At 32.3% G+C, this 27631-nt stretch overlaps 5 protein-coding genes across 15 annotated transcripts; 1 reads left to right on the forward strand and 4 right to left on the reverse strand.

Annotated features, from left to right (window-relative positions):
• Positions 1–259: 259 nt before the first annotated feature.
• Positions 260–1923, reverse strand: LOC103874565 (probable transcription factor At5g28040). Its single transcript, XM_009152990.3, has one exon. The coding sequence runs from the start codon at positions 1810–1812 to the stop codon at positions 568–570; it is 1245 nt and encodes a 414-aa protein (XP_009151238.1). The 5' UTR covers positions 1813–1923; the 3' UTR covers positions 260–567.
• Positions 1924–2128: 205 nt separating this feature from the next.
• Positions 2129–4268, reverse strand: LOC103874566 (guanosine deaminase). The gene is made up of 5 exons (XM_009152991.2): positions 4026–4268; positions 3154–3210; positions 2846–3036; positions 2644–2748; positions 2129–2571 (listed from the first exon to the last, which is right to left on the reverse strand). Exons 1-5 carry the CDS (start codon positions 4039–4041, stop codon positions 2383–2385), a joined length of 558 nt encoding a protein of 185 aa, XP_009151239.1. The 5' UTR covers positions 4042–4268; the 3' UTR covers positions 2129–2382.
• Positions 4269–6744: 2476 nt separating this feature from the next.
• On the forward strand, positions 6745–9073 carry LOC103868593. Of its 11 annotated transcripts, XR_004448693.1 has the most exons (6): positions 6745–6781; positions 6881–7302; positions 7423–7493; positions 7800–7884; positions 8024–8087; positions 8176–9073. XR_004448693.1 is itself a non-coding variant. In XM_033273856.1 (5 exons), coding segments are annotated over exons 1-5 (399 nt in total). In that variant the 5' UTR covers positions 7075–7428; the 3' UTR covers positions 8260–9073. The 11 variants fall into 11 exon arrangements, 4 of the variants coding, with proteins under 4 accessions (XP_033129746.1, XP_033129747.1, XP_033129749.1 ...); XR_004448692.1 differs by having other exon boundaries at positions 7659–8087; XM_033273856.1 differs by lacking the exon at positions 6745–6781 and having other exon boundaries at positions 7075–7429; positions 7470–7493; positions 7659–7884.
• Positions 9074–10546: 1473 nt separating this feature from the next.
• On the reverse strand, positions 10547–11806 carry LOC103874568 (40S ribosomal protein S24-1). Its single transcript, XM_009152992.2, has 5 exons — positions 11581–11806; positions 11391–11432; positions 11146–11316; positions 10867–10953; positions 10547–10769 (listed from the first exon to the last, which is right to left on the reverse strand). Exons 1-5 carry the CDS (start codon positions 11650–11652, stop codon positions 10740–10742), a joined length of 402 nt encoding a protein of 133 aa, XP_009151240.1. The 5' UTR covers positions 11653–11806; the 3' UTR covers positions 10547–10739.
• Positions 11807–12444: 638 nt separating this feature from the next.
• LOC103874569 (probable serine/threonine-protein kinase WNK9) lies at positions 12445–14967 on the reverse strand. The gene is made up of 8 exons (XM_009152993.3): positions 14859–14967; positions 14627–14707; positions 14494–14531; positions 14065–14292; positions 13743–13963; positions 13489–13646; positions 13053–13413; positions 12445–12976 (listed from the first exon to the last, which is right to left on the reverse strand). Exons 1-8 carry the CDS (start codon positions 14865–14867, stop codon positions 12633–12635), a joined length of 1440 nt encoding a protein of 479 aa, XP_009151241.3. The 5' UTR covers positions 14868–14967; the 3' UTR covers positions 12445–12632.
• Positions 14968–27631: the final 12664 nt, after the last annotated feature.

Below are 27631 nucleotides of genomic sequence, written 5' to 3' on the forward strand. Positions count from 1 at the left end.
GATAACATCAAACACTATAATTTAAAAGCTTTCAAAGCATTATGGTCCTGTCTCTAATTAAAGTTTTAATTAAACTACTAATCTTATGTATAAGCAGACAACGAGGGCAGTTTGAGCCTTTTCACTATATATACACATAAATTTATAGATGATCATCAAATAAAATATAACAAAGAGTTCCACTAGCAACTGCAACCATATATCAAATTCCAAGAAATACGTGTTAATTGTTCATTAGATAAGCATCACACACAAATTATTTGCTTATTTTTGTAAGGAGTTTTTTGTTTTTATTGAAGTAGTGAGAACCAAAAACTATAATCTAATAGACTAATACAAAGGCTATACACAACCCCCCCTAATGGACAAAACTAAAAAGATTCCAATCAAGAAAAAGAAAAAACTAGAAAGATATTATCACCATCAGAAATGTAGCACTCAGATTATTAGTTTATGGTTTGCTAACTACACCTCACCACCACATCACAACACATCTTCACGTTCTTCTTCATCTTGCTCATAACTTAGAATCTTACAAGAACCCTCATTACAGTCCTCCTTATGCCATCATCCTCCACTAGGCATTGTCTTTAACTCATTCACCGTGGCTCTAATCTGCTCTTGAACCAACTCCAATCTTCTCGAGTACACTTCCAACTCAAGAATCTGCTGTCTCCTCCACCGTTCATCCCCTACTCCTCCTCCTCCACCAAACCCTAGTGGATTCACCGACGGCATCAGCATTGGGCTTAACACACCCATAGCATGAGCACCACCACCTCCTGGATATCCTCCTACCGCAGCCATCATCATCCCCGTTGTCCCATTCATCATCTCTTTAATCAAAGGCGACACACAACTCTTCAACGTCTCTTCTATCAACCCTCCTAGGTTCCTTCCGTCACCGAACTCACCAAAGGCAGACACATTCTCGTTGAGGTTAACACTTGGCACTGGCCCATCAGACAGAGAAACAGCTTTGTCTTCATCTATCTTCCCTATCCTTGATCTAGGTCGTTTCCTCGACCCACTACTCACAGTCACTTTCTTCTCCAACACGTTTTCGGAATCAACCTCCACGTGTGCATTATTACCATTGGTTTCCTCGAACTCCATCACGTTGTTATCTTCGAACCCAATGATCTTCCCGGTCTGGTTCCAAATCTTCCTAGAGATATCGAAAGTGGCTTGATCGTGAGAGCTTTTGAAGACCACCTCTTTGCCGGAGCTGAACTTGCTCATCACGTTACGGTACTTCTTCTTCAGTCTCCTTAGCTTCTCCACGAGCTGGTTCTTGTTGAACTCGAGCTGAAGCTTTGACTTGATCTGCTCGTAAAACGGCGCCGTGTCGGGAGGGTGCGAACTGGTGCCTCGGTGTGTCGCCACGTAGTCGAGAAACCCGCGGAGGAGCTCTATCTCGTCCTCGTCGGTCCACAGCCTCTGGAAAAGGCGCCTTGAGTCGTCGAGCGGCGGTGGTCTGAGATGGACGATCTCCGTCGTGCGGTGCCATTTGGGGTCGGAATCAGCGGGAATGGAGGAGACAGGTACGGCGGATCCGGCGGGGAGAGCGACGGTGACGGTGTCTGTTGCCGCGGAGGAGGACTTGGCCGCGGCGGAAACCAAGGGAGAATTCAGATCTTCGTATTCGTGATCGTCGTCTTCGTCGGGCGCGTTTGGCTCAGGCATGACAGCTTCTTCGTCGGAATCAGTCTCTCCTCCGGCACCTCCTCCTCCGCCGCCGCCGCTGCCGTCTTCCTCCAGCTCAGGCGATTCAAGAGAGAAAACAGCCTCACGCTCGTCCGATGGAGACATCTCCTCAAAGGCCAGCAGAGAAACACAAAGTGGAAGCTGGAATCGTTGTAGGAGCTCTCAGATCGAATCAGGACAGAGAGACAAGAACCAGATCCAGATGGAATTGGGTTCCTTCACGAGGTTGTGAGTTTTGGGTGGTAGGGCATGAGAATCTACGACACTAGCAAGGGTAGTTTCGGTATTTGCAAATTATTATGACCTTGGGAGTTGTGGTCCAGACTTGTTCACATGTTTGGTTGTTGCAGTTTAGTTGAAGCCTCATGTCTGAAAAGTCAAACGTCTTCACCTGTTTATTCCACGATATTTAATTATGTAATAAAGAAAATATAAAATTCGATTTGGTAGTGTAAATATTTCGACAGAATGAAGTATTTACCAGTTCAATTCAAATTGAGAAAAGTAAACAATTCAAATCAACAAGAACTGAAATTGAGAGTTTTTTTTTCTTTTTTAGAAATTAACAATTTGAAACAGAGATTTATTTGGTTAAAGCAAAGTGCACTTCTTCTTCTTCTTCTTCTAATTGCCATCATCATGAAGGAGGAGGATGTGGATGAAGGAGAAGAGCTCTCAGTATAAACGGAACTTCTCCTTGGTGTTCTGGAACACTTGTTCAGCAATCGCAGCTCCATTCCCGTCTGCTTTCTTTATCTCCAGGTTAGATTTCTGGTAAACCCCGGTTCCTCTCAGAGCATCAGCTATGAAGTCATCAAACCCGATGGCTATGGCTGCTTCAGCTTTGGCTCCGTATACCAATCTCTGTTCAAGAGCACTAATCAATGATAATGAAAAGAGATAAGAAAGATGTGGTTAGTGTTTCTAATATTATACCTTGAGTCTGGAGAGATGAATGGCTCCGAAGCACATGGGGCAGGGCTCACAGGACGCGTAGATCTCGCATTCTGATAGCTCGATCTGGTTAAGTTTCTTGCATGCCTGCGTGTTCCACATGTGGATTCATATCATTGTTAGAAACAGGCAATGTTACAAGATTCCTCCAATAGCAAAGCGGCTTCAACAGATTTAGTTTTACCTCTCGAATGGCAGTGACTTCGGCGTGTGCAGTAGGGTCGGTGTACTTCAAGACCATGTTGTGGCAGCTAGCGACGACCTCGTTCTTGTGAACAATAACGGCACCAAAAGGGCCACCATCACCACAGTCAACACCCTTGTAAGCTTCTTCAACAGCTTGGGTCAGGAACTTGTGGTCACTGTCTTGCACAGCTGATCAAAACACAAAGGGAGAAACATAAAATGGGTATTCATGTGTGTGCATTGATCTTCATTTCCCCATGACGAAAGATACATGCGACTGAACAAGAGGTGCAAATGCAATAATACCTTGTTGGTGACCGGCAAAAGCAGTAGCAACGGAGATGGTTCCGTCTTTTGCTTCCACTACACACACATATTCCATCAATGAGACAAAACAGTCAGATCTTCCATTACATTACAGAGCAAACCAAAATAAAACGAAACCGACAGAGAGCCTTGCATTCTACGCACAATTATAGTCATTGATCAAGAAACAGCTCATACTTAGTCACACAATTAATCAAGAACAGCTCAAGCTTACTCACAGTACAAGTTAGCAGAGAAATAACATTACTTGTGAAACAAGTATACATCGCTTCCAGCAAAGATGACACACTGTACTAATCTAAGGGTCAAAATCATCAAAAATCGAAGGAAGATCTCGAAAATAGGCGAATGAGGATGATCTATACATAAATATGCATGAATCAAATAGTAAAGTAAAAGTGTGACGAAGCGGTTACGTCACAAGTCGTCTGTGATAGAGGAGGAAGGAGGATAACTTGTGTCAATTCAACAGCGGTAACGTGTTTGAAGATTATCCTAAAGTTATCCTAAAATTCTGGTAAAAATTCTACTACATCTGCATGTGAAATTACATCCCCAAATCGATGGGAAAACTTTCTAGATTCCCTAATCTAAATCTGGGAATCGAAAAAATAAAATTCAACGATGAATCCAAAATCGCAGGAGATAGTTGTTGATCTGGTGATAAAAAATTCAATAAGACGATCGTTTTCGGTTCGTATAAATCTAAATATCAAATCTTACGCAACACCGAATATGAGAAAATAAATAGTCCGATCTCGATCGATCCAGGGAAGCAATCAACGGTGGTTGATGATCATAATAATAATGCAAGGAGTAGAGAGAGATGATAAAAATGAGAATGATTTTACCCTTAGCTTCTTCCATTGACTGAGGAATGAGAATTTGAGGGATTGATTTGATTTCTGGGGAGGGAGAATTCTAGAAGAGGAGAAGTGCGATTGTGTGGTGGGTGAAGGTTGACGAAGAAGAGACCCCCAACTGTTTTGCTTTTATAGACAACCAACAATCAATCTCAGAGATATATGGTTTTGGGAGAGGATAAAGAACCATCATTAAATAATAAAATCAATTTAATTTGATTTGTGTGTGTGTGTGATAGACAAGAGAGAGAGATATGATTTTGGAAAGTGAATCTTCTAGGAAGGAAACAATACAAAACAAAATAGTTTTTGGGTTAATTTACAAGATTAGATTTACATAAACCCACAAATTAATCCCATTAGTTTCTCTCTATTCTAATTATTATTAAGAAATTTTCAGGGTTTAGTTTCCTTAATATATCCATGAGATTACACTGGCATAAAGAAAACAAGAGAGATACAGGAAAAGCTCATTTTACACGCTTCTTCTCAAGGTTCTAAAAATCGGTTTAGGCGGCGCCTAGACCCCGCCTAGTCGGCAACTCGGTCCTATCCGAAAGATTTTCTTAAAATCTGATTTATACCGATTTATATGATTCAAATTGGTTTAAACTATTCTAAATCGATTAAAATCGGTTTAAATTGATTTAAATTTGTCTAAATATGAGAAATTAAGCAATAATATTATTACAAATCTACAAATTTGTCTAATTTCTTATGTTTTGTATATCTAATTTTCATAATTCTTCATAATAATTTTATAATGGAACATAAAAACTAAAAAATGTCATATAAATATATAATATAAATAAAATAAATCAATAATTTGCTAACGCCTAGGTCTCGTCTAGGCCCCGAATAATCCACCTAGTCGCTAGTCTTCTATAAAACGCCTAGTAACCGCCTAACGAATTTCAGAACATTGCTTCTTCTAATTCATTGAAACCCATTCACTCATTGATTTACTTTTGTTAGCATTCACCCAAATGAAACACATCAACTATTCCGTTTAATACTCTGGCTTGTAATGGATATCTACTCTACTTGTCTTTTTACATAAACATAAAGAAAAGCTGATAATGGGACAATAATAGATCGGGGATAAGTCGAATGACTCAAATACACGAATTAGGATGAGGACGCATGTGCACGTTAGCATTTTCCTTGATAAGATTCATCTTCCATACAATGCATCTGCTACATAATGAGCCGTAATCTGTACATGTTCGGTATACATCGATCCGGTTCAGCTTGGTTTCCATTGGGGATCTTTTTTAGTCTACAACTTTACCCTTTGTTTGGCCACAGATACAGGAAGACTATTTGTTCTAATATATGATATATTTATTTATAGAAGACATAACATTTAGATAATAGGGGATGTTAAGAGTGTATGTGTACCTCAACAGAAAAATTGTAAACTCACAAGCATGATCACTGCCACAATTTGCATATGGGAGAAGGACCATTCTCTTATTTGTAATGTCGTTGCTTAACATGCGAGCTTATACATATGCTTTCAATTATTGAACGAGAGAGATGATGCAAGACGTCAACAATATGAGCCATCTGTGTTAGTTAAACAAATAACGGAATATAAAAAATGGAATTGAGTTGCTCATCTTTGTTGACCTTCACATGGAAACGCATCGACGGTCTTTTTAAAAATAAATATTTAAAGTAAAATAATTTAACTTTTCTAGTAGAAGGTGACCTTATTTCTTTTGTTCGAGGAAGATAAAAAGAGATAAATAATCGAACTACATTTAAGAAAAAAACTGTTTATACGTTACCATGAAAATGTCAAATATGGATGGTGGAAATTAGAAAATAACTTTCCTAGAAACTTTATTAAGAACACATCTATACTATACTAAAAGCTCTTATTCTAGAGCTCTAAGACTGTCCACGTAGGATGAGAAATTCAGGCCAATCAGAACATTTTATTTTGACATGTCACCATTAATGAAACAAAGTGGACTTCTCTATGGATTCTTTTAAAATTTATATGGGCTCTTTTAAAATTATCTTTTGGCCCATCAAAACCCACGCCTTCAATCTTCCCGACTTTCCTCTTCCGCGACTCCTTTCAGACGCTTGCACTTCATCTTCTCCAAATTCTGTTTTTTTCTCAATAAATAATGATGTTAAATATTTTATCACATGCGAAGAAACTCGAAGCAGAAGAATCAAAACCCAAGATGGGAAACAAGAGATTAAAACAAGAATTAACGTGGACGGCAAGAACGGCGACGCAGAAAAAGCCGATGCGGAAGACGGAGGAGAGGAAGAAGAAGCCGAGCGGCGGATTCATCAGCAGCAGCGCGGCGGCGGAGAGTCGCGTCGGGAGCGGAAGAGACGGACTCCGAGCAGCGTCGGGAGCGGAAGAGACGGACTCCTAGCAGTGAGAGGGAGGACTCGAAGAGCTACCGATCGGGGAGTAGGGAGAGAGGAAGCGGTAGCAGACGAGTAAGCAGATCTCCGGAGAGAAGATCGGAGACGACGAACCCTAATAACGGCATTGGCAGTTCTGTAAATTCGAGTAACAACAACAATATACCTGCCAAGTTCGTTTCGGTTCCTGCAACGGGTAAAGAGAAGAGAAGCAGCAACAACAACGCAGATGCGTCTATTAAAAGGGTTGCTGTCAAGAGAAATGTGGCGTCTCCAAGGTCTCAGTCGCCTGCAAGAGCGGCGTCTCCTAGAGCTCAGTCTCCAGCGAGAGTTATCAACCACTCCTAAAGGTTAAAGCTTTAATTCTTTTCCAGAATTTTTGATCCTGATGGTAAATTGGTTTCTCTTATGTCAACCGTCTTAACTGGTTCGAGATTCCATTTTTACAGAAATCTGCAAAAGTGTCGCCTACACGTGTTCGAACCTGAAGGTGTGGTCCATAAAAGAGATTTAGATAAGTTTTGCAAAGCTCTCATCTTTTTTAATTGAGCAGTGAATCTGGCATTGTTGTAATCTTCTTACTCTGATTCTATTGAAAACCATTTCTTATACATATGTTCTTCGCACCAACACGAGAGAATTGGTATGACAGCTACACGAGTTTATGTACTTATCTCTTGAAAGTTTACTTCAACAAGCATATTTGATCTTAATGATACAATAGATAAATGGTGTAGCAAATAAAAGTCTTATAGCAGTTGGCGAGACAAATCTTATCTTGAAAAAGACTATTCACCATGTTTCTACAATGCTGAAGAGGGTACCCCTTAAGCCGAGAAAAAAACTATAATCTCTTGATTCCCACGTTAATGTATGTTTAATAATCTCCAAATCTCTGTCAAGCATATATTTGTGCTCAATATCTTGAATGTGTTTTAACTTACTAACAAAATGTGTAAACTGGCTTACTTTGTGATAATTAATTTTTTAGGGACAGATGAACTGGTCAATGGAACATAGCCAGCATGAGCCTAAGACTGAGCTTTGATAGAGGAACGAAAGGTACTGATACACAATTCTTCTCTTTTTGACGCAATTGTTTGATTTGTCAAGGGTGTTTTAGCATTTGAGATCTTGAACATAGATTTATCCTTCATGAATAACTTTTACCTCCCACTTATTTATTTGCTTGCCACCGACTGATTCTATTGTTATGTGAACGTGTAGTTTCCTACACTTCTGCACCATTTGGAGATTATATTGCTTCTCCACTACTACTAAATATACATGGTTACAAAAAGCTTTTCCTGCAAACTAGAGTAATGTACTCAATTTTGATTCATCTCAATGGTCAATGTGTCTCTGAAGGTGGTTCAAAGAAATCTGCTGAAAATGGGTTTATGACAGGAGGTGGCTGTAATAGCTCGAGCAGCAGAGTAGGAAGACAAACCTGGTGATTTATTTTTCTTTGAAATCGCATGTGTATGCACATTAATCTTTTCTTAATGTACACATTATTGAGTATTGAATAAATTTGGAGGGGATAATGTCACCAATGTCAAATTCGATTATCATTATTTGCCTGATTCAAGGTCCAAGTTGTGGAGTAGAAGTTGGAATGCGGCTCTGGAGACAAATCAGTGTTGGGTAGATAAGGTATTGAATTAGTTTTGGGTAAGCGGAAATGGTTGTTCAACTGTAAACTATTATTTGTATGTTTGACTCCAACCGTTGAACATGAAAGGAATGTCTTAAACACCTGAAAAGAAGTAAGTCACAAGATTCATACACCACAGAAGAAGTAAGACACAAGAGTTGGAAGTGGTGACGACAATGTAAGAAGGAAACTAAAAGAATATTTGTAATGGGAAGATTAAAAAAGTTTCTACGGTTTGTGTGTTCCTGAGGATTCGGTTTGGTGTGTTTTGTTTTCATAGCCAAAATGGTGCTCTTAGTAAAATACAAATATAGAGATGGAACGATAATTTCAAATTAAAATTAGTTATACAAAGCTTAGCTGAAGTAGCAGTATGTTATATATATAAAAAATAAATTTCTAATGGGTTCTTAAAAGATAGTTGTATAGAATACGATTTACATTACATATACGACTGAATATAATTCCAAGTGTTGATTATATTCACTAAGTTCAATGTTAAAAAACTTCATAAAGCCACTTAGAAATATACATATTCATAACCAATTTTTAAGGATTAAGTGTATGTATTTTCTTGAGCCCTCATATAATATATAAACTGAAATTATTCATATATACAATAAAAATTACTTTCTCCATTTTCTAATAGATGAGGTTTTAGAGATTTTTTTCCAAACTATATACCGTTTTTAATTTTTAATATGAAATTTATTATTTTTATGATGGTTTTTAATAGATAGATAGTGAAGGTGTTCTTATTATAAAATATATAGAGAAACAAACTAAATGTTTTTTAATTTATGTGCATAAATACAAAACATCAAGAAATACAAACAGAAAGAACATAATACATTTATTCATGTATAATTTAAATTTATAACTATTTATATTCTACTCTTATCATTTGTAGATGTTACTGTTAAGAACTAAATAAGAGTCATGCATTTTGGTTTAATATATATTATTCCTTGCTACGTACCAATAAAAAATAGAATATTCTTTAAAATAGTTATTAATTTAGATTATATACTTAGTTAAATATAAATTCTCTACAATTTAGTTTTAATACTGACATTTTAAACAATTTTTTTTTTCAATAAAAAATCTTTCCACACAAAACAAATTGAAATATTTAAAAAATATAGAAGTTAAGTAAAAAATGCAAGTTTAGTGATTTAAAATAAGTTTTATCAAATTATTTATCAATTTTACATTTTTTCACCATCCCATACATATTCAGATAGTAAAAAAAAATGTGTTTCACTCATATTTTAAACAAACTAATATTTATATTCTCATTTATATATATGTGTAATATATATGTATTAAATATAATGATATTTGCATAAACCCGGGCGTAGCCCGGGAAAAATCTCTAGTTTCGCTAAAAGATAAAAATAAAAAATAAATAAAGGAGCAAAATTATTTTTGGTACTTCAAGTATCAAATATGTACGCAATCAAATAAAATCAATTATACAGATCTCGAACAGATACATTCTCGCGTATACGTTTTCAGCTCTTTCCCATCTTGCTTCCAATTTTTTAAAAGATACAAAAAACAATGGACATAGAAAAAGTGCGAGTGCTCTTTTTTAACGATAATCGTGTAGCACGGCAATTCCAGAGACATACATGATGTAGACTAGTCTTCGTAGTCTAAAAGTAAGTAATCTTCTCTTTTATGATTTTATCATTTTATGCAATCTATAGTAACTAATTAATTTTAAAAGACTTGTTGAAAGGAGTCAAGACTATGGAAAGGAGTTGCGTCATTTTCTTTCAAGTTATATAATCAACAATCCAAACGTATTTAACACATGACGAAATTGCAGCATATAAATTAGTATAAACTGAAATAAGAATCCTATGAAAGACAGTGACAAAAAAAAAATCATATGAAAAAATATAATTTTTATTGCACTCGGCGATAAAGAAGATGCAACAACTGTTACAAATTACGATTTTAAAGCCAAAAGAAACAAAAATTTATCACTAGTAATGACAATTCTACTTTCCGGATAACCGGATTGGTTAGACTTTAAACCTACTTCAGAACCGCTTGAAGCATAAGCACTGTAAGTCTGTAAGCGACGGTTTATCAAATCAAACAACATTCGAGTACGGTTCAAAAAAACTCGTGGATATCTTAAAATCGTGTTTGAATCAACTTGTTGCAGGCTCACAACTACGGTGTTAATACATACATACATTATCATTTCTATACGACATATTTAAGTTGGGAGATCGCTTATGTAATATTCATATAGCTCGTCTTTCGAACGCAAGGAAGCGCTAACACTAGCAAATAAAACTATGTAATAAAAGAACACTCTCAATCACAAATGTTCACCCAGCCGCTGCTCTCTAGTGCTTCAATACTGTGATTAGAAACATTATATACGCTTCTACGGCTCTTATTACGTTAAGCTGCTGTGCCAACCAAAAGATTTTTAAGAGGAAGCAACAAGGAAGGGAGTTTTAAAATAAAAATGTATTCAGCAAAATCTTTAGCACAAGGTTTCTCTATCGCTTAAAGCATAATCCAAAACAAGATAGAACGAGTGTGACAATGAGAAGCAAATATGGGCATAAAAGAAGGGATGATGCGGAATAAAAACCCAAAATGCGCCTTGGCTCTTCAACATCTCCTCACTTCTTCTTGGGGTCACCAGCCTTGGTCTACACACACAGGTCAAAAAAAAAACAATCAAGTCAAAACAGGACCGAAACAAAAACACTTGCAAATGTAAGGTTAGAGTAAGTGTTGGCCTCTCACCTTCTTAACACCACGGATTTTCTTGGCCCTGTTCTTCCTCTCCTTAATCTGTTTCCTTGATTTCTCAATCTTGGTGTCAAGTCCATTCTATCAAACACAACGAGGATCATTAATAGTTACAGAAAATTCCAAAGATATAAGAGTCTGATATTACAACATCAAAGCCATCAGAAGTTTATTAGCAAATCAGGTAAAAAAGGAAGCACTAAGAGCATGCTAAACTAAAAAAACTAAGCTAGTACTAGAGAGGAAAGAAGACAGCTTTGAAATGGGACATACCCTGATGAGCCTGTACTTGGGCTCGAACTTCTTGGCACTCTCGACATTGTCGTAGATCAAACCAAACCCAGATGATTTGCCACCTCCAAAGTGGGTTCTGAATTTGAAAACGAAGATTGCATTTGGGTCCTTAACCTCGTACATCCTTGCCAACTTCTCCTTGAGCTCAGCCTTCAATAACATTCCAATAAAAATTTAGAACCTTCTCAAAGAAAGCTAGACTGTAATAAACAAAAAGATGATACCTTTGAGACATTAGCTCTTCCTGGGTGAAGAACATCAATAACCTACATTCATAAGCCACCACCACTAATCAGTACACAAGAATCTGAAGAGAGTATCTTACAATGAATCTGCTGAATCTAAGATTTTCTATCTAACTATAGTTTTCATTATCATTTCATAGAGAGAGAGAGATGAAGGAGGGAAACTCACAAACTGCTTCCTGGAGAGAAGCCTGTTGGTCATGAACTTCCTGGTCCTGATAGTGACTGCTTTCTCCGCCATGGCTGCTGCGATTCCTCAGAGCTCTCCGGTTGTGAAAATCGACGAGGTTTCTCTCACGCTGCAGCCTTTGAAGAAAGAGAAGCAGCAGCTGTCGGAAACCCTAGCTGATTATATATGGCTCTCACTTTCAGTTTTTAGGGTTTCTTTTCTTTACTGTTATTGCTTGATGGGCCAATTTATTTAGTTGAAACCCCATTGGGCCTTTAAACACTACTATGCTGTTATCCTCCTCATGAATTTTCAAGAGCGATTATTGCCTTCTTATTGGGTGGTAAATATTTTTTATACTAATTAAAAAAGAGCAAATTAGCTCAATATATTTTCTTACTTTGTGTTCAATGATCAATAATTTGTATACGTTTTATAAGAATTCGCGTATAAGAGCAGCTTCATCGCTGGGATGAGGAAGAAGAGTATGTCGCTATTAATACATTATTATTAAACAATTAAAATTAAGTGAGAGAAGAAACAAAGGTATCTTTGCACACAATTATTCAGAACATGTGTAAAACTCCTATTGTTTACTTACATTGGTTTTGATTTTGTTCTAACTAAAATTTAACAACTTAAGAAAATTACAATAAAATAATAATAATAATCTATTAAGCTGATATTCAAATTCAGGTACTAAGTGATGGTTATGCTCTAACACTGCATTGAACTATTTTATAATGATGAGAAATTTTGTATAAGTTTTTCACATTAGTTAATATGCGCATAACTAATGAACTTCTAAAAAAAAAATTATTTGTTAATGATAAATCAAAAATGTCTTTTTGTTTATTTTCAAGATTGAGAATCAAAGACAATCACCGGCTTAATGAGCTATAGTTAAATAAATTACTGTGATATTTTTGGTATGTGAACATTACTGTAAATAATTTACACATATTAACAAAAGAGAGCGAAAATGTCATTTTTCCATTGGAGTAAAGCTTTCCCAAGGCTCGTTATTCCCTCAGGAACAACATATATAGTAGTTAGTCACTTGACCTACAAGAAAACACCTCTTCTTCATCAGAGTTGTTTACTCCCGAAGTTATCTCTTCAAACCGTCCATGCTTCTCTCCACACATGTTTCTACAACACTGTCTCACGTTGAAGTCTACAGCTGAGCGGTTCGATGCGCAGTTGCAAAAGCTGCTCTCAAACCCTAGGCCTGATCTCCAACGAGGAACCAGAGAAGCAATCTCTCCATCGATCATGTTAGCTATCTTTGTCACATCACGGTCGTCCATCTCCAGCTCTTCCACCATCTCTCTTGCAACGCTAATTGCTGTGTCGCTTTCGATGTCAAACGGGAAGTATATGTTCCTCACAAGCCCTGCAATGAGAGGAAACTGTTTATGGTCTGAAACATGGAACTTCTAGGACCAAAAAAAGGTTGTCTGGTCACAAACCTTCCTTGTCGGCGATTCGGAGTCTCAGGAACAGTCCATCACCATTGTCTCTTCTCTTACCTTTTATGCTTATGTGGACATTGTCAAACTTGTTATCATACTCTTCTGCTTCTTCATGATCATCTTCGTTTTGAAACTCAAAGATCTCAATTCCGTGTGACTCAATCATCTCATCTCCATTGTAAGTCCATTGGCTTTGATCATTGTCGCTGTAGTAATTGCTTGGGTAGTCTATACAAAGAAACTGGTCGTCTAGTAGTTCACGAGCTGAGAGCCTAAGGGATGCACTGGCTAAGCACTTCTCTATAAAGCCTCTAACCTCACTGTCCTTCACTTTGTCTAATGAATCTGGTTTCTTGCCCTGAGAAACATAACTCAACAGTCTTAAAAACCCAAAACAAAAGCTTGTAATAGAAGAAGCTTTGATGATTCTCACCGATATAACTCTCTTGTAGATCTGAGCAGGGTGAGTACACTCACTGTAAGGGTAATCAAACGTTACCATTTCTAAAACGCACATCCCAAACGAGTAAATATCGACTAGTTCGTTATATTCTTCTGCATAGACTTCGGGAGCCATGAACTCTGGTGTCCCTAAGAGGCCAAGAAAATAAAAAAATTGAGCATCACTGTCTAGTTATGAACTCAGGAAACCAAAACCAAAACCAGTTATAAAATTTTTGAGCATACCAACACAGTGAGCAGCGTGCGAGTGTTGTAACATAGCAGCAAGACCAAGATCACCAATCTTGACTTCTCCTTGGTTCCCATTAACGAAAATGTTATCACACTTGAGATCTCTGTGGATCACAGGAGGGTCATGTGTATGAAGATAGTCTAAGCCTCTTAAGATCTGTCTACACCAATGCTTCACTGCTCTTATGTTCACTCTCTTGTGCTTTAGCCTATACCTGTTATTCACCAGTAACAACATCTTTAATGATACATGTTTATGATTTAAAGTAATCAAGAGAAAACAACTTTAGATATGAGATAGGAAGATGAAGCTTACTGTCTCAGGGTACCAGAAGTGAACATTTCAGTGATAAAGTTAATGTTTCGATTATCGGTATCGACCCAAGAAGTGTAGAACTTCATGATGCTCTTGTGTTTCAGTGTTTTGAGGAGATGGATCTCACAGTATAGCCTCTCCAGCTCCTGAGGACTCTGCAAAAAGTCATAGAGCTTTACTTGGTTCCATGCTACTTCTATACCCTCATATTCATCAAATCCTCTGTAACTGCAAATCCAAATAATAGAACCATAAATTTGGTTTTATCTATTTCAGAATCACTAAAGCCAAATAACAGAACCATAGATCAAGATGCCTTTGGTTTTTGCAGAAACTAAAGTTGTTTAAGCCAACAGGCAAAGTATGTTATGTTCCTATATTGTGTAAAATAGGAACAAGATTTTAAGATAAGAGAGATTGGATTCTTACACGGTCTTTGAAGATCCTTTGCCAAGAACTTCATTGTACTGCAACAACAAGAACACACTAAAACCTTTAAACAAAAGAAAACAAAAAAAATCAAATTTATGGATATTGAGAGATCAGAGATAGAGAAATATACTCTTCCATATCTTCCAGAAGGATCAACTTCAACAAACTCAGAGTCATCTGATTCAAGATGGCTGATGTTGTTCATCATTTCCTAAGCAGGGAATCAAAAAGAGCAATACATAAATAGAAAATATAAAGAAAATCCTAGAAAAAGAAAGAGAAATACATATAGTTATGTGTTTTTATTTGGTTGGTTTTGTGTTTTTTTTCGTGTAGCCTTTTTATTGGCATCATCTCTGTACCTCTACCATAATAAGTTAATCAAATAAACATTAAACTCGTGTAAATGAGGAGAGAGGTTCGTTTGAGCTTTGCTGGAAGACAAAATAAAATTAGATTCTTTTTCCTTCTTTTCTTTGCCTTCTTTATTTTGCTTTATATGTGTACTTTTGCTTCAGTTGTTCTTACATAGAACTAGATCCTTTCTCCGCGCTACGCGCGGATAATATATTTAAATTTGTTACATTTATCATTTTTATTTGTATGTGAATTTTTCTATATTAAATTATATATAACTAATTTCTAAATTTGATTTTTTATATTTTTAGTTTGAAGTAAATATTTTTATTATATGTAGCACAATTAACTAATAAAATATGAAGAATCAAGTCCGAAATTTTAGAGTTATGTAAAAAAAATATAATTATATATAATACAAATTATCTTAGTTTAAAAGATCGGAATCGCATCTCGAATAAATTTACGAAAAGAAAAAGTACTCCAATAACCTCCTTAAAATATAAAACCTCCTTTTCAAAAAAAAAGCGTACTTAATAATATTTTTTTACGTTTATTAGTTGAAAACTGACAATTGAATATCGATCTAGAATATTATTTTAATATATCTAATGTAAAATATTAATTGTAATAAACAAATTTTTAATTTTATAATATTACATGAATTAGAAGTCTTTAAAATCTAAAATCTATTTTATTAACATACTATTTTTTTATTCATTTATTATTTTGACATTACAAAATATTGCTTTAGTTTTATTTGTATATTATTTTTTTAATAATTTAGTTTCATTTTAAGTAATTTTAAAATTATCAAGAATATAATATATTTAAAATTATTTATCTAAATATATCCAAATGTGATGTCTCATTTTTATGTGTGTTTACGTTGAGCATATTAATTTGTAATTTGTATATTTATTAACACCTTATTGCATGTCGTTCTATGGTTTTAATAAATGTGTTGTCATTTCATTTTTATTACTACTAACATGATTTTTTAGTGATCAGTGATAATGTATTTTTAACGTTATGTATTATATTTTATAGTATATTTTTTAACTCTTCGTGCTGACACTTTTTTTAGAATCATTTTAATTAGATAATAGGTTTAAAGATGTAAATAAAACTGTGTATGTTGTAAATTTAGACTTTTTAGTGTACTTGAGCACTATCAATTATGGAAATTATATTATGATTTTATTTTACTAAATCTTTCTTTTTGTGTATTTTTTTGTTTTATTTTGTATTTTTACAATATTATTGCATTATTCTTTAATTGCAGTGAATTGATATTTTCAATTTTTGTTTCATATACCTTAAAAGTCTTCAGTTGATTTTTGTTTGTTTTCTTTCTCCAATTATAATATACGGTTCGACCGTTTCTTCTTTTTTTGGGATCAAACTTCTAATATCATCAGATAGAAAAGCTTAAACTCTAATAATGGAGTGAGTATTTGTGCTAGAGAAAACTAATTTAACCACTAATATAGTGAGATATTACAATATTAAAAGGTATGAAAACTCTTCTATGTTGTCCTACGCTGGACATAATTAAGTTGTTGTCAATTGATTCTATATTTGTGATAACTGGAAATACATCTTTATGTCTTCCTTACATCATACTTAATTGGTTTATGGTTCGACCATTTCTAATATACTGAGAGTAACATAAAATTAGATGTTAATTATCTCCTCCCAATTAGGAATGCACAGAATGACAGAAATTCAAGATGAGACCACTTTACAATTTTGTCCTCATATCTATATAGAGTTAGTTTATAGATTACTCTATATGTTTCAAAATGTAATCAATTTTAATTAAAATCTGTAATATTTTTTAAAGTTATTACTTTAGAAAACTGTCTTTTAATATATAAATTTAATCAATTACACAGTAATTTACATAATTTAATTGACCACACAATATCCAATAAATATAAAGTTACATTAAAATATAAAAACAATTTATATAGTGAAACAAAAAATACTTTTAAACTATTATATTATAAAACAAAGAGAATATTCAAATTATATTGAAACATTAGAATAGTAAAAATCAGAAAAGCTGAAATCTCAACGTCGATCATTTACGTTGACCATGTTATTGACTTTGGAGATAACGTGAATGATCAAGAACAAAAAGATAAATTTTAGCTTCAGTCTTTTTTTAAATCATTTTACCAAAAAGAAAAAAAAAGAACAGGAAGATGACTAATAAAAAAAGATACAAACAGAGTACCGTAAAAAGGTGTTAATCACAATAGCAAACATTATAGTCTCAAAAATAATCAACTTTATATTAAATTTAGTCAAAAATAATAAAATATATAATATTAATAAATTTCATTTTAAATATAATTTAATTTTAAAAAAAATTATCACTGCACATGGTGCAGGAAAACCCCTAGTATTATTTGAATTTCAAAAACTATATGATGCACTAACTTTTTGTGACAAATTAAATTAAGAAACTGAGCAAGAGGAGAGGAGGGATGTGGAGAGGTACAAAGGGTCTTTACTTGATGAGTTATAATGGAGCATTGAAGTGCCATTGTTGTAGTCGTATGAGTTACACCGGTGAATTGGGTAGACGAACAGATTTGGAGTCGCTGGAGACGTATGAGGCGAGTAGGCTAAAGAAAAGGAAGCTATAAGTTATACAATCGGCTGACTATTTTGATGGGTTTGGATGGTTCGAGACCATTATCTAAACATTTGCGATGACGTGGCAGTTTGATTGGTGTGGAATATTTTGTCCTATGTGGCACTCTTAAGAAGCCTCAAAATTAGTAGCTTTTATATAGTAGGATTATAGAAACATAACTATCTCACAAAAAAAACTATCTCAAGAAAACTGTAGGCAAAGGCAAAGGCAAATGCAGTTGCGAGACGCACTGGGCGTGGTCCAAAGGAGTAAACAAATGCTTCATCTTTTTTCTTTCTTTTTCTTTCTCAACGAAAAAAAGTTAGGTTGAACTACATTTTCTACCCATCTTTATATCCATAATACATTTTTCCTAAGATATCTACTCATCTTTATGTCAAAGAAGATATATGAAAGAAATAGTTTAGTATTTTACAAATAATGACGTTTTGACACTTTCTTCCTTTTTTCATTAAAATTGTCATTTTAGAATTCAAAACAGTTATTTTTTTACTATTAATTACAAAATATTTTGATTTTATAAATAGCTTTATTTATCCAAAAATCATTGGTTGAACAAATGTAATAACTAAAGTTATGAATCAATTTTAATCATTTTTTTAATTTGTGTTAAAATAACACTTTTAAATAGAAAGAATATTATTTTTATTATTAAATACATTTTTATGTTAGTGTGTGTATTGTTATCATGTAATTTAGACCATTTATAATTGATTATTTTATTTTTTCTTCAGAATATAGTAACTTTGTAAAGGAGTTGAGCTATACTTCAATGACATTCTCTTTTAGAATAAAAAGGTGATAAAAATATAAATTAATTATTTTATTTATGGAAAAAATCTATATTATAAAGTGAAAAATAGAGTAGAACTATGAAATTTTTACTTCAAATTATATTTTATAGTGAAAAATAGAATGGGGTTGAGATGTTGTTAAAGCTGTATAAATTGTATAATGCTTGTTATAGATCAAATAGACATGGTTTAATTTTAATAAAAATGATAGTATGACGTTTCAACAAAAAACTTATAACGTCATTGTAATTAATGGACTTTCAGTAACATTAATAAAACAAAACAACATACTCCATTAAAATATTTATTGAATATAAGCCTAAATGTTTGAATGATTGTACAAGTATATTAACGGGAATTCTCTGATATTATAGTGGGCGATGGAGATAAATGACATTATGTTTGAGGCGGCCGATGGCAGTTATTGATCTTGGACCAAGTTCATGAGGTTTCCCAGTGGCTTTTGGCTGGAAGATAACATGATGCCTCTTTCTGTCTTTGGTGTGTATAGTTTTCTAAAACTATGATTGTGTTTTCAAAGCCGAAGATGAAAACATTTCCGTTTTAAATTGGGATAAATGAGTCATTAGCTTAATATGTAATAGAGAGAGGAACGCGTGTATTGAGTATTTTTCAAAGAAAATCAGAATTTAAGAAGAGCCTAGAGTTTTTGAAGGCAAACCGACAGTTAAAAGTTTGATAAACATGTTTTTCAAAAATATCCGGTACATTTAGAACGATAGAAAACATCAATATTTCTGAGTTAAGATGTCAGCACAAATTTAGAATGGTTTAAATATATTTTTGACAAAAAAGAATTTGGTATATGCTATCTTGTTTAGTTATCCAAATCAATATATGAAATAGTTGTAAGTTTGATTGCTAGACTTCGAAACTATAGTCATGGTTGTATCATACTACTTGACTAACTTTTTTTCGCAGTTGACTAACTTCAACATTAACAATCATGGAATGTCATCAAAGAACAATAATGTTCACATGATAAAAGTCTTTATTTAAAAGATGTATTTATTTTTGAAATGTTGTATAGCAAACTGAAATTTGTAAACCATATCCAGCTAATTTTTTTTATAAGAAGTTTAAAACATAACATGCGAGTACCGTCCAATCCATTATCCCCTCGAAGACATTAAAATAACGTCTCAGAAAGTTTTTGTTTAGATATAATTACGATTACCTTTTAATGAATGAGATAGTGTGAATCACGTCGATTAACACGCTGTTCAACTACTACGAAATATTTCTGTAAATTGTTTATATAATTTCATTCTTTCCAATGCTAAACTTTGTCGTAAATGATAACGTTGATACGATTAAGATAAGCACCGAGATGAAAAAGACACTTTAGACTTTACAGCTAACGATAAATTAAAAAAAAAACTTATTTATTTTGATAGTACAAAATAATTAAATTCATATTTATTTGGTCTTTGTTGTGGTTGTCTGTGTACGGAAATATAAGTAGTCAAATTATGAAATCCTAAAAGCAATCTCACCACCAACCCTGCTTGTTGTTTTTTAGACCAGTTATGGTTTATATTAATCGTCACGGTTACATTAAATATGAAAATGGTAAAGACTGAACTCAAATATACAATATCATAGATTATCAACAAAAAAATACTTCCTTTGTTTCACAAAAATATATTTTTAGCATTTTCACGTATATTAAAAAAAATATTAAATTATTATGATAAATATATTGTTTTCATAATTTTTTCAAATTTTAATAACTTTTAACCAATAGTAATTCAATAAAATTAATTAATTTTTTTGAAGTTTAAATTTTTTTAAAAACACAAAATATCTATCTTTATGAAACAATTTTTTTTTAAAATATCTATTTTTTAAACGGAGAGAGTATACAATATCATATATAATCTCATATCCTTCAATTTTCAAGGACGTCCAATATCATATACATCGACAAGGCCATTGCATAAAAGACAATTAATGTAGAACATGATGCAAAGTACTAAGAGCATCTCCAAAACTAAACTCTATTTTGAAGTTTTCAAAACTTTAGATTTAAAGTTTAAAGGTGTTTTTCTCCAAAAGCAAAACTTCAAACTCAAATTTAAAACTATTTATATTTTATAATATAGTCCTTATATTTGTCATAACTAATTTGAATTCATAAAACTTTTGTAAATAACTAGTGCATATATAAACATATTACAACAATATTAATTAATAAAATAGTCTATTGAAATATAAAATTTAAATAAAAACAACTTAATTAATATTAAACTTCAAACAAAATACTTTGTTCCATAAAATGATTTTTGTAATGCATATATGATATATTAGTACATTTCGAAGTCAAAATGGCTCTCCTCATTTTTACTTTGTAGATTACGAGCTAAACTTGTTAAAATCGGGTGATATTGATATTTGTAAATACATTAGATCGGAACAAGAAAATAAAAAAAAACATAAAATATTGCTAAAAGACTAATTTATTTTCGAATAATAGTAATACTCGTGAATATATATATTCGATATGAATAAGAAAAAATTATACGAAGAAGACATCAAAAACAACAATAGCAACCATCTTCAGTTACACAAAAAACTTTGGACAATATTTGAAAATTTTGAAGGTTCCGGATCAAACTTACCTAACTATTAGTGTTGTTGTAAAATTTAAATTTGTGTAATAGTTATGTCTTCATGTAATTTTTTAAAATCTTTTTTGTTAAGTTTCTTTTGTATATTATTGTTGTTTAAATCTAATTTAAAATATTTTAAATCTTATTTTAAAGTTTTATTTAATTTTATGTGTAAAATTTAAAATTTGTAAACAAAGTTTTAAATATTTATGAGATATTATTTTTTTAAGGATTAGAAAAATAAAAAATAAAATATTTATGAATCATAAAAGTGATGTATGATTGTAGGGACCAAAATGCAAATAAAAATGTGAAACTTCAAATTTGAAGTTTTGAAGAGTGAAACTCTATATTTGAAGTTTCACTACTTAAAACTTCAAATTTGAAGTTTTGAAGTTTCTTTTTAGAAAACAAAAAACTTCATATTTGAAGTTATATAGTGTCTTTTGGAGATGTTATACCGAGAGCTAGTAAGGGCCTGACTGGTTTAACCGCAGCGGTTGCGGTTGCGGTTGCGGGAGTTTGCGGATGCGGGTGGTTGCGGTTTCTAGCGGTTTTAAGAGATTTGTACGACTGGTTATGCGGTTAGAAATTTGTGCGTTTGCGGGATACTTATGACTGGTTAACTACCAAATGCAGCAGCAGTTAAATAATAAATTAACAATATTTACATTTTATACAATTATAAAAATATCAAAATAATAATATTATAATAAATATAAAATTTATATTTAGAAAGTTATAGTTTAAATTTTTTAAAATATAGAAAATATTTTTATTTTAAAGTTTTATAATATTAATTAAAATTTAATTGATATATTTTAGCATTTTTATAATTTTAGTTTAATTTTTTTATTGAATTTTTTTATTTTTGTATTTATATTGTTTTGGAAAAAAAATAATTTTTTTTTATCCTCCCGCAAACGCCCGCAACCGCAAACGCTAGCTGGAACCAGCTTTTGAATTTATGAGGTTCAGAGCGATTTGGAGCGATTTGGAGCGGTTTAGAGCGGTTTGAGCGATTGTTGCAAAACGCCAGCAACCGCTACCAACCGCAAAAGCTGCGTTTGCGGGTGGTAGCGGGAAAACCAGTCATACCCTAAGTCCTTTGAAAAAAAATGTGGATCGCTGCCCAAATGTGAGTCTTCTTTCTTTCACATAAAGTCATAAATATAGAGAGATGCACATCGACTTCTAATGAACCAACTTGGCCTCGGATATTGATGATAAAATATATGGGCCTAAAAGCGTTGCATTTGTTATACAATGAGTTAAGTAACCAGCACCTTCAATATATTTGTGATAAAAGATTCATATATTGGACATATCCAACACAGTAAACTAAATAATTTTTTTTCCATCTGAATATTTCATTAACCAAGGAACAGTACATACAAGAGTACAACATAGACCACCACAAGACTGGAATCTATTATCCACCACCATACTTTGAGCAATAAGGCAGACACCCCTATTGGCAGCAAAAAAATTAAAAACTACCTGCCACTCCAAAAAAAATGCCAAAAAAGTATGATCTACCACTTCGAACTTGTAGGAATGCCAAGCCTTTGGTCTATAAATAGCATTCACAAATACCCTTCATTCAAAAGCGAAGTGAACTTTCAAACACTTATGGCTTACCATACTTTCCATCGACCACATTACACTTAAAAAATAAACCTCGTCCTTTGACCCTACTGATCCAAAAAAATGCCGACTATGAAGAAGAACCACACCATTCAAATCAAGTAAAGAGAGAAACATTTTGTGACATATGTTGTTTGCCGAATTGAGGATAGATGCATGCGTGTGGCCCTTCACACGAACGGTTTTCTCAACACCAAACTATATCACACCAAGCAAAAGACAATTTTGACTAAACCTTTCATTAATTAAATGGAAAAACATTGTTGTAATCAGGAAAAAAAACTTATCCTTATTTCTGGATTTGGAGGAAATAGCTCTTGTGGAATTGTATTTACTGACAAACATTGAAGAATTAGCGGTGAGACAAGATGGATGATTTATGCTAATTCCAGTGACTTTCAATGATCATGTGATTATTCAGTCACTACGTATTTTAGGGGATAATACAATGAACTACTGTCGACACAAAGAAAAATCTCTTTTGACTACTTTTTTTCTTGGGGGGGGGGGGGTTCTGAATCTGCATTCGTGGTGACCAAGAAAGAACGATGCATGTATGTTACAATTAAGAAGCAGTGACCCTTTCGTGGGTAAAACATCAACTACATATATTTTTACCGATTCATCTATTTGTAAACATGTGTGTAGACACTACATCATAAAGAAATACCACAATAAACTTGAAAGCTATAACTTTTTGTATTGAATAAGCAATAAGATCATTGCTCATCAATGGATGTTTTGGTCAACATGCATCATGCACGTTTGGATCTGGTAGATAGCATATTAGTATAAATTTGTTCAGAAAAACCATAGAATTAGTATAAATCACTAAACTAAATCAGATCTATATAAAAGAATCATGTATATTTGTCTTACTCGTTAATTTTTAATGAAAACTAATCTTCACTAATAATAAAATCGAATCATTCGGTGTAGGCCATTTATCGGTCCGCATACTTTCTAGAAGCGATATGCTTCCCATGTAGAAAATATTGGTTATCAAATCAGGTCGATTTGTCAATCTGAAACATAAATGATAAGAGAATGTTGGTAATAAAGGATCAATGTGCGGCAGTGGTCTCAACCCGCATAGCTTTCCTGAAATAGTATTTTTGAAGCTCTGAAGTATTGGTCAATAGCATATATGACATTGTCCGAAACTTTTTATCTTATTCTGAACAATGCTTTGACTTCTCAGATATATTAACGGCTCTTTCATATTCAAACTAGCAATAGATTAGGGAAGAAAAACTAATGAACAAAATAAACATGCCTTCAGTTATCCCAAAGAAACGGCGTTTACACGCAAAGTGGGTGGGGTGAGAGGTGGATGGATGGCTAAATATATAAATCAATAAAGCAAATGAAATCACAATAAAATCAGATCCCTATAACAATAGAGTACTACTTTTACTACAAAACTGGGACCTTCAAGTTCACGTTAATGTCGGTCGATCGGTTGAAAAGCATTATTGACTACGAAATTACGCACATACAAGCCTACAAGTTTATCACAGATGCAAATTTGACGTGGCATATGTCAAGATTGGGCTGTCTAGGTTTTCACGGAAACCGTCATGAAATCCTGTGCCTACATCTTATGCACCATTGAAACTATGTTCATTAGTAATCACTAATCATTAGTATTAAATTATTATAGACTAGTAAAAAATGTAGCTTTGGTAAAAAAAAAGGTAAAAAATGTAGCTACGAATTTTTGTTGGTAGATTATTTTATTGAAGATATGTTAGTAGCATATATCATTTCCTATGAAAACAATATTTTTAAATTACAAAGTTATTATGTTCAGAAAATACTACAGTTTACGCCTGGATACATATAATTCAGTCTTTCATAATTGGTATAAATGCTTTATTGTTTCAGTCACCTACAAATATTTTCAAATTTTAAATGATAGACACTTTTATTTTACTGTTATTCATGTGCACCTACATCATACATGTAAAAGGAATAAAGAACAACGGTATTCAAGAAAAAGGCCCCTAAAGTCCAAAAATGATGGGCCCAAATTTGGGTTGTAACGCATGACAACTACTCATGGACAAGTACACGTGAATGCCATTTTCTTCCATACGTATGCAAACAAAATTATTTTTCCGCAAAAAGTATTCTTAACTTATAACTTTCTTAGAGCCGTTTGATGAAAAGAAAACTTATTACTTTCTTAGACATTTTAATATAAAAAAATTCGGAGAGAAAAATCAATAATAACCACCAAAAATATGTATTTCTCCTTTTATTTATATATTTTTGTTCATTTTCAAAATTAATGGATTTGGATCTATCGACATAGACATGGCAATTCAGACAAACAATATAGTTTTGGAGCTTTTGTAATTAAAACACAATATTTAAAATCGAAAATACAGTATTAAACTATTCACCATACAATCTCCGGAGTCCGGATCCAACCAAACACCATTGCTTTTTATTAGAATATTAACAAAAACAGCTAGAGGGGGAAAAAGAGACTAGATTTAGAGAGAGATAATGGTTGTAATGATGATGATGAAGCTGGCAATTTCTGAGATTTTAAATGGTATTTATTCCATTTTATAATTCTCCATAAATATTAAATATAGCAATTGCTTCGAGATTTTCCTTATTTTCGTGTAATGATAACACTCTTGTGGCCGACGCATAAATATTTGGGCGAACAAAAGCACAGCATTCTGGACCGTAATGATCCATGGATAATACTACCCCCCTCTCACAAAGATATAGTAGTATAGCATTTTCAGGCATATTAAAAACACATTAAATTATTATAATAAATATATTATTTTCTGTAATTTTTAATATTTTTCTATTCTTAAAAGTAGGAAGTTTTACAGAATTTTGATGTTCACAAAAATGATGTTTTCACTTTTTATGTAACTTTTACTTTATTAAAATTGTATATCCAATCATATTTTGATAGTTTATTGTGTAATTGGTTGAATACTATTAATTTATAGTTTTAATGATACTTTCTAGACAAAAAATAATTTTCTTAATATATGTGTTTCTACCTAAACATCTTCTATTTAGGAACAAATGGAGTATCTTTGAACTAATAGTAATTTAATAAAATCAATTAATTTTTTAAAAAATTTACAATTTTTTCATAGAAACACACAAAATATCTAGCTTTGTGAAACATTTTTTTTTGTAAAACATCTATCTTTTTAAAACGGAGGGAGTACTACTAATCTATGTTGTATGAAAACTTGGTTAAAAGTCCATCTCACGTTTCAGAAACGTTTCCGAATTGAAAACTCTTAAAAACTCGTATAAACGCATTAGAAATCCGGTTCTTAAAAATCTCAGCTTAGAATCTTAATGAAAACTTGTGTTTCTATTTTATAAACTTGCAATTCTATTTTGGAAATGCTTAAAAAACTCTTTGTTTTATTTTAGAACAAATTTTATAGATAATTAATAAATATAAGGATTAGTTTGTTATTTTGATAAGTTAAGAGACCTAATTAATGTTATACCCATTTAGTTAAACTTAAAATCGTGTAAAAAATCACGTTAAGGAGGAAGTTAAAATATTTAAATACTGGATTTTTATTATTTTGATTTTCAATATGATTTTGATATTTGATAATTAATGACTTATTTTATTTTTATATAATTAAATATAGTGACTATTTATTTATTTGTATTTTGAAATATACTAAACATAATAAAATAAATGCAAATATTAATATATATATATATATATATGCATATATATTTATAGACTTTTCTACAATGTTTCCAAAACAAACAAAAAAAATCAAAAATCATGTTTTTACATTTCTAAATTTTTCGTTTCCGTTTCTGTTTCCATCCAACCTAGCTACTAATATTGTTTTCCTATGGACACCATTTACTATGTACGTAGCACAGAAGATCAAAACACTGGAAGATGGTAATGTTGTCCTTATTTTAAAAATAACTAGACCAGGACCCGCGCAACCGCGCGGATATTTATTTTCAATTTTAAATTTTAGTTATACAAAGGATTTTTTGGGGTAAATTATACTAAATGAGTAAATGTTATACTTATGTTACATAGTTATTATAATGTGTTTTGAAATTCGACCCCGATTCGAGATCGAACCGGTAAATCTGGTGACCTATATATAATTATCCGGTTTGGGTTTAAAAAAACTATTATATAAAAACCCGATAAAAATTGTAAAAATCATTAAAATCTGGAATCTGACTACCTGATCAACCATTGCTTGACCGAGTAGATAACTCCTAATTATTTTTTTCTTTAGATTTTTTTTAATTATATTATTAAAATATGTTTTATATTCTAAGTAAGAAGTTAGTTTTTTACCATCAAGACTTTGATTGCCAAAACCGCACGTATATTTTTTTTTTGGTTATACTAAATGATTCATTTGTAAAATATAATCTTCATAGATTTTTTATTTTTTTTAATAAAAATATGAAGAAAATAGAGAACTTGTATCATGGATTAACGATTTTTTGGTTATACTTAACGATTTTACATATTTTATCAGATTTTTATATAATAGATTAAGATTTTTAAAAATGAATGTATAAATTAAATTAAAATAATTACAAATTAATTATGGGCTTAAGTTTGTATAAAGATACATAATATTTTGGGTCCTCTTAAATTAGTTGAGACCCATAATTTTAGCTAATTATTTAATTATTCTATGAGAAAGTTAACAGTAGAAAAAATAATTTGAGATGGAAAATATTTACAAACATATATTTACACACGCTAATTATTTAGTTAATTATTTTGAATTAATTGTTATTAGATATGAAAACCGATTGTATTGTTACCAAAGGTGGTTGGAAGAATAATTCAAAATAGGAAATCCCTATAAATATGCATTTACACTTGCATTTACATGATTCAAAATAGAAATTTCTATAAATATGCATTATACTCATTTTTTAAAATCAAAGTTAAATTTAGGATATGCATTAATTAAACTGTAAAAGACAAGAATTTTTAAAGGTAAGTAAATTTATTACTTCAGTGGCATATGATTGTA

This window comes from Brassica rapa, chromosome A06, assembly GCF_000309985.2.
Source record: "Brassica rapa cultivar Chiifu-401-42 chromosome A06, CAAS_Brap_v3.01, whole genome shotgun sequence".
Lineage (NCBI taxonomy): Eukaryota > Viridiplantae > Streptophyta > Magnoliopsida > Brassicales > Brassicaceae > Brassica > Brassica rapa.

Bases quoted from the DNA above. Each gene is read 5' to 3' on its own strand.
- LOC103874565 (XM_009152990.3), bottom strand. From the start codon at position 1,812: ATGTCTCCATCGGACGAGCGTGAGGCTGTTTTCTCTCTTGAATCGCCT.
- LOC103874566 (XM_009152991.2), bottom strand. The intron at 2,749-2,845 runs GTAAAACTAAAT...TGGAACACGCAG, and splicing joins AAGTCACTGCCATTCGAGAG to GCATGCAAGAAACTTAACCA. The intron at 2,572-2,643 runs GTATAATATTAG...GCTCTTGAACAG, and splicing joins TTCATCTCTCCAGACTCAAG to AGATTGGTATACGGAGCCAA.
- LOC103868593 (XM_033273855.1), top strand. From the start codon at position 7,457: ATGAGCCTAAGACTGAGCTTTGATAGAGGAACGAAAG. The intron at 7,494-7,658 runs GTACTGATACAC...GTGAACGTGTAG, and splicing joins CTTTGATAGAGGAACGAAAG to TTTCCTACACTTCTGCACCA. The intron at 8,088-8,175 runs GTATTGAATTAG...TGAACATGAAAG, and splicing joins ATCAGTGTTGGGTAGATAAG to GAATGTCTTAAACACCTGAA.
- LOC103874568 (XM_009152992.2), bottom strand. From the start codon at position 11,652: ATGGCGGAGAAAGCAGTCACTATCAGGACCAGGAAGTTCATGACCAAC. The intron at 11,317-11,390 runs GTATCATCTTTT...ATGTTATTGAAG, and splicing joins GAAGAGCTAATGTCTCAAAG to GCTGAGCTCAAGGAGAAGTT. The intron at 10,954-11,145 runs GTATGTCCCATT...TGTGTTTGATAG, and splicing joins CCAAGTACAGGCTCATCAGG to AATGGACTTGACACCAAGAT.
- LOC103874569 (XM_009152993.3), bottom strand. The intron at 13,647-13,742 runs GTATGCTCAAAA...TTGGCCTCTTAG, and splicing joins GCACGCTGCTCACTGTGTTG to GGACACCAGAGTTCATGGCT. The intron at 13,414-13,488 runs GTGAGAATCATC...TATGTTTCTCAG, and splicing joins TCTACAAGAGAGTTATATCG to GGCAAGAAACCAGATTCATT.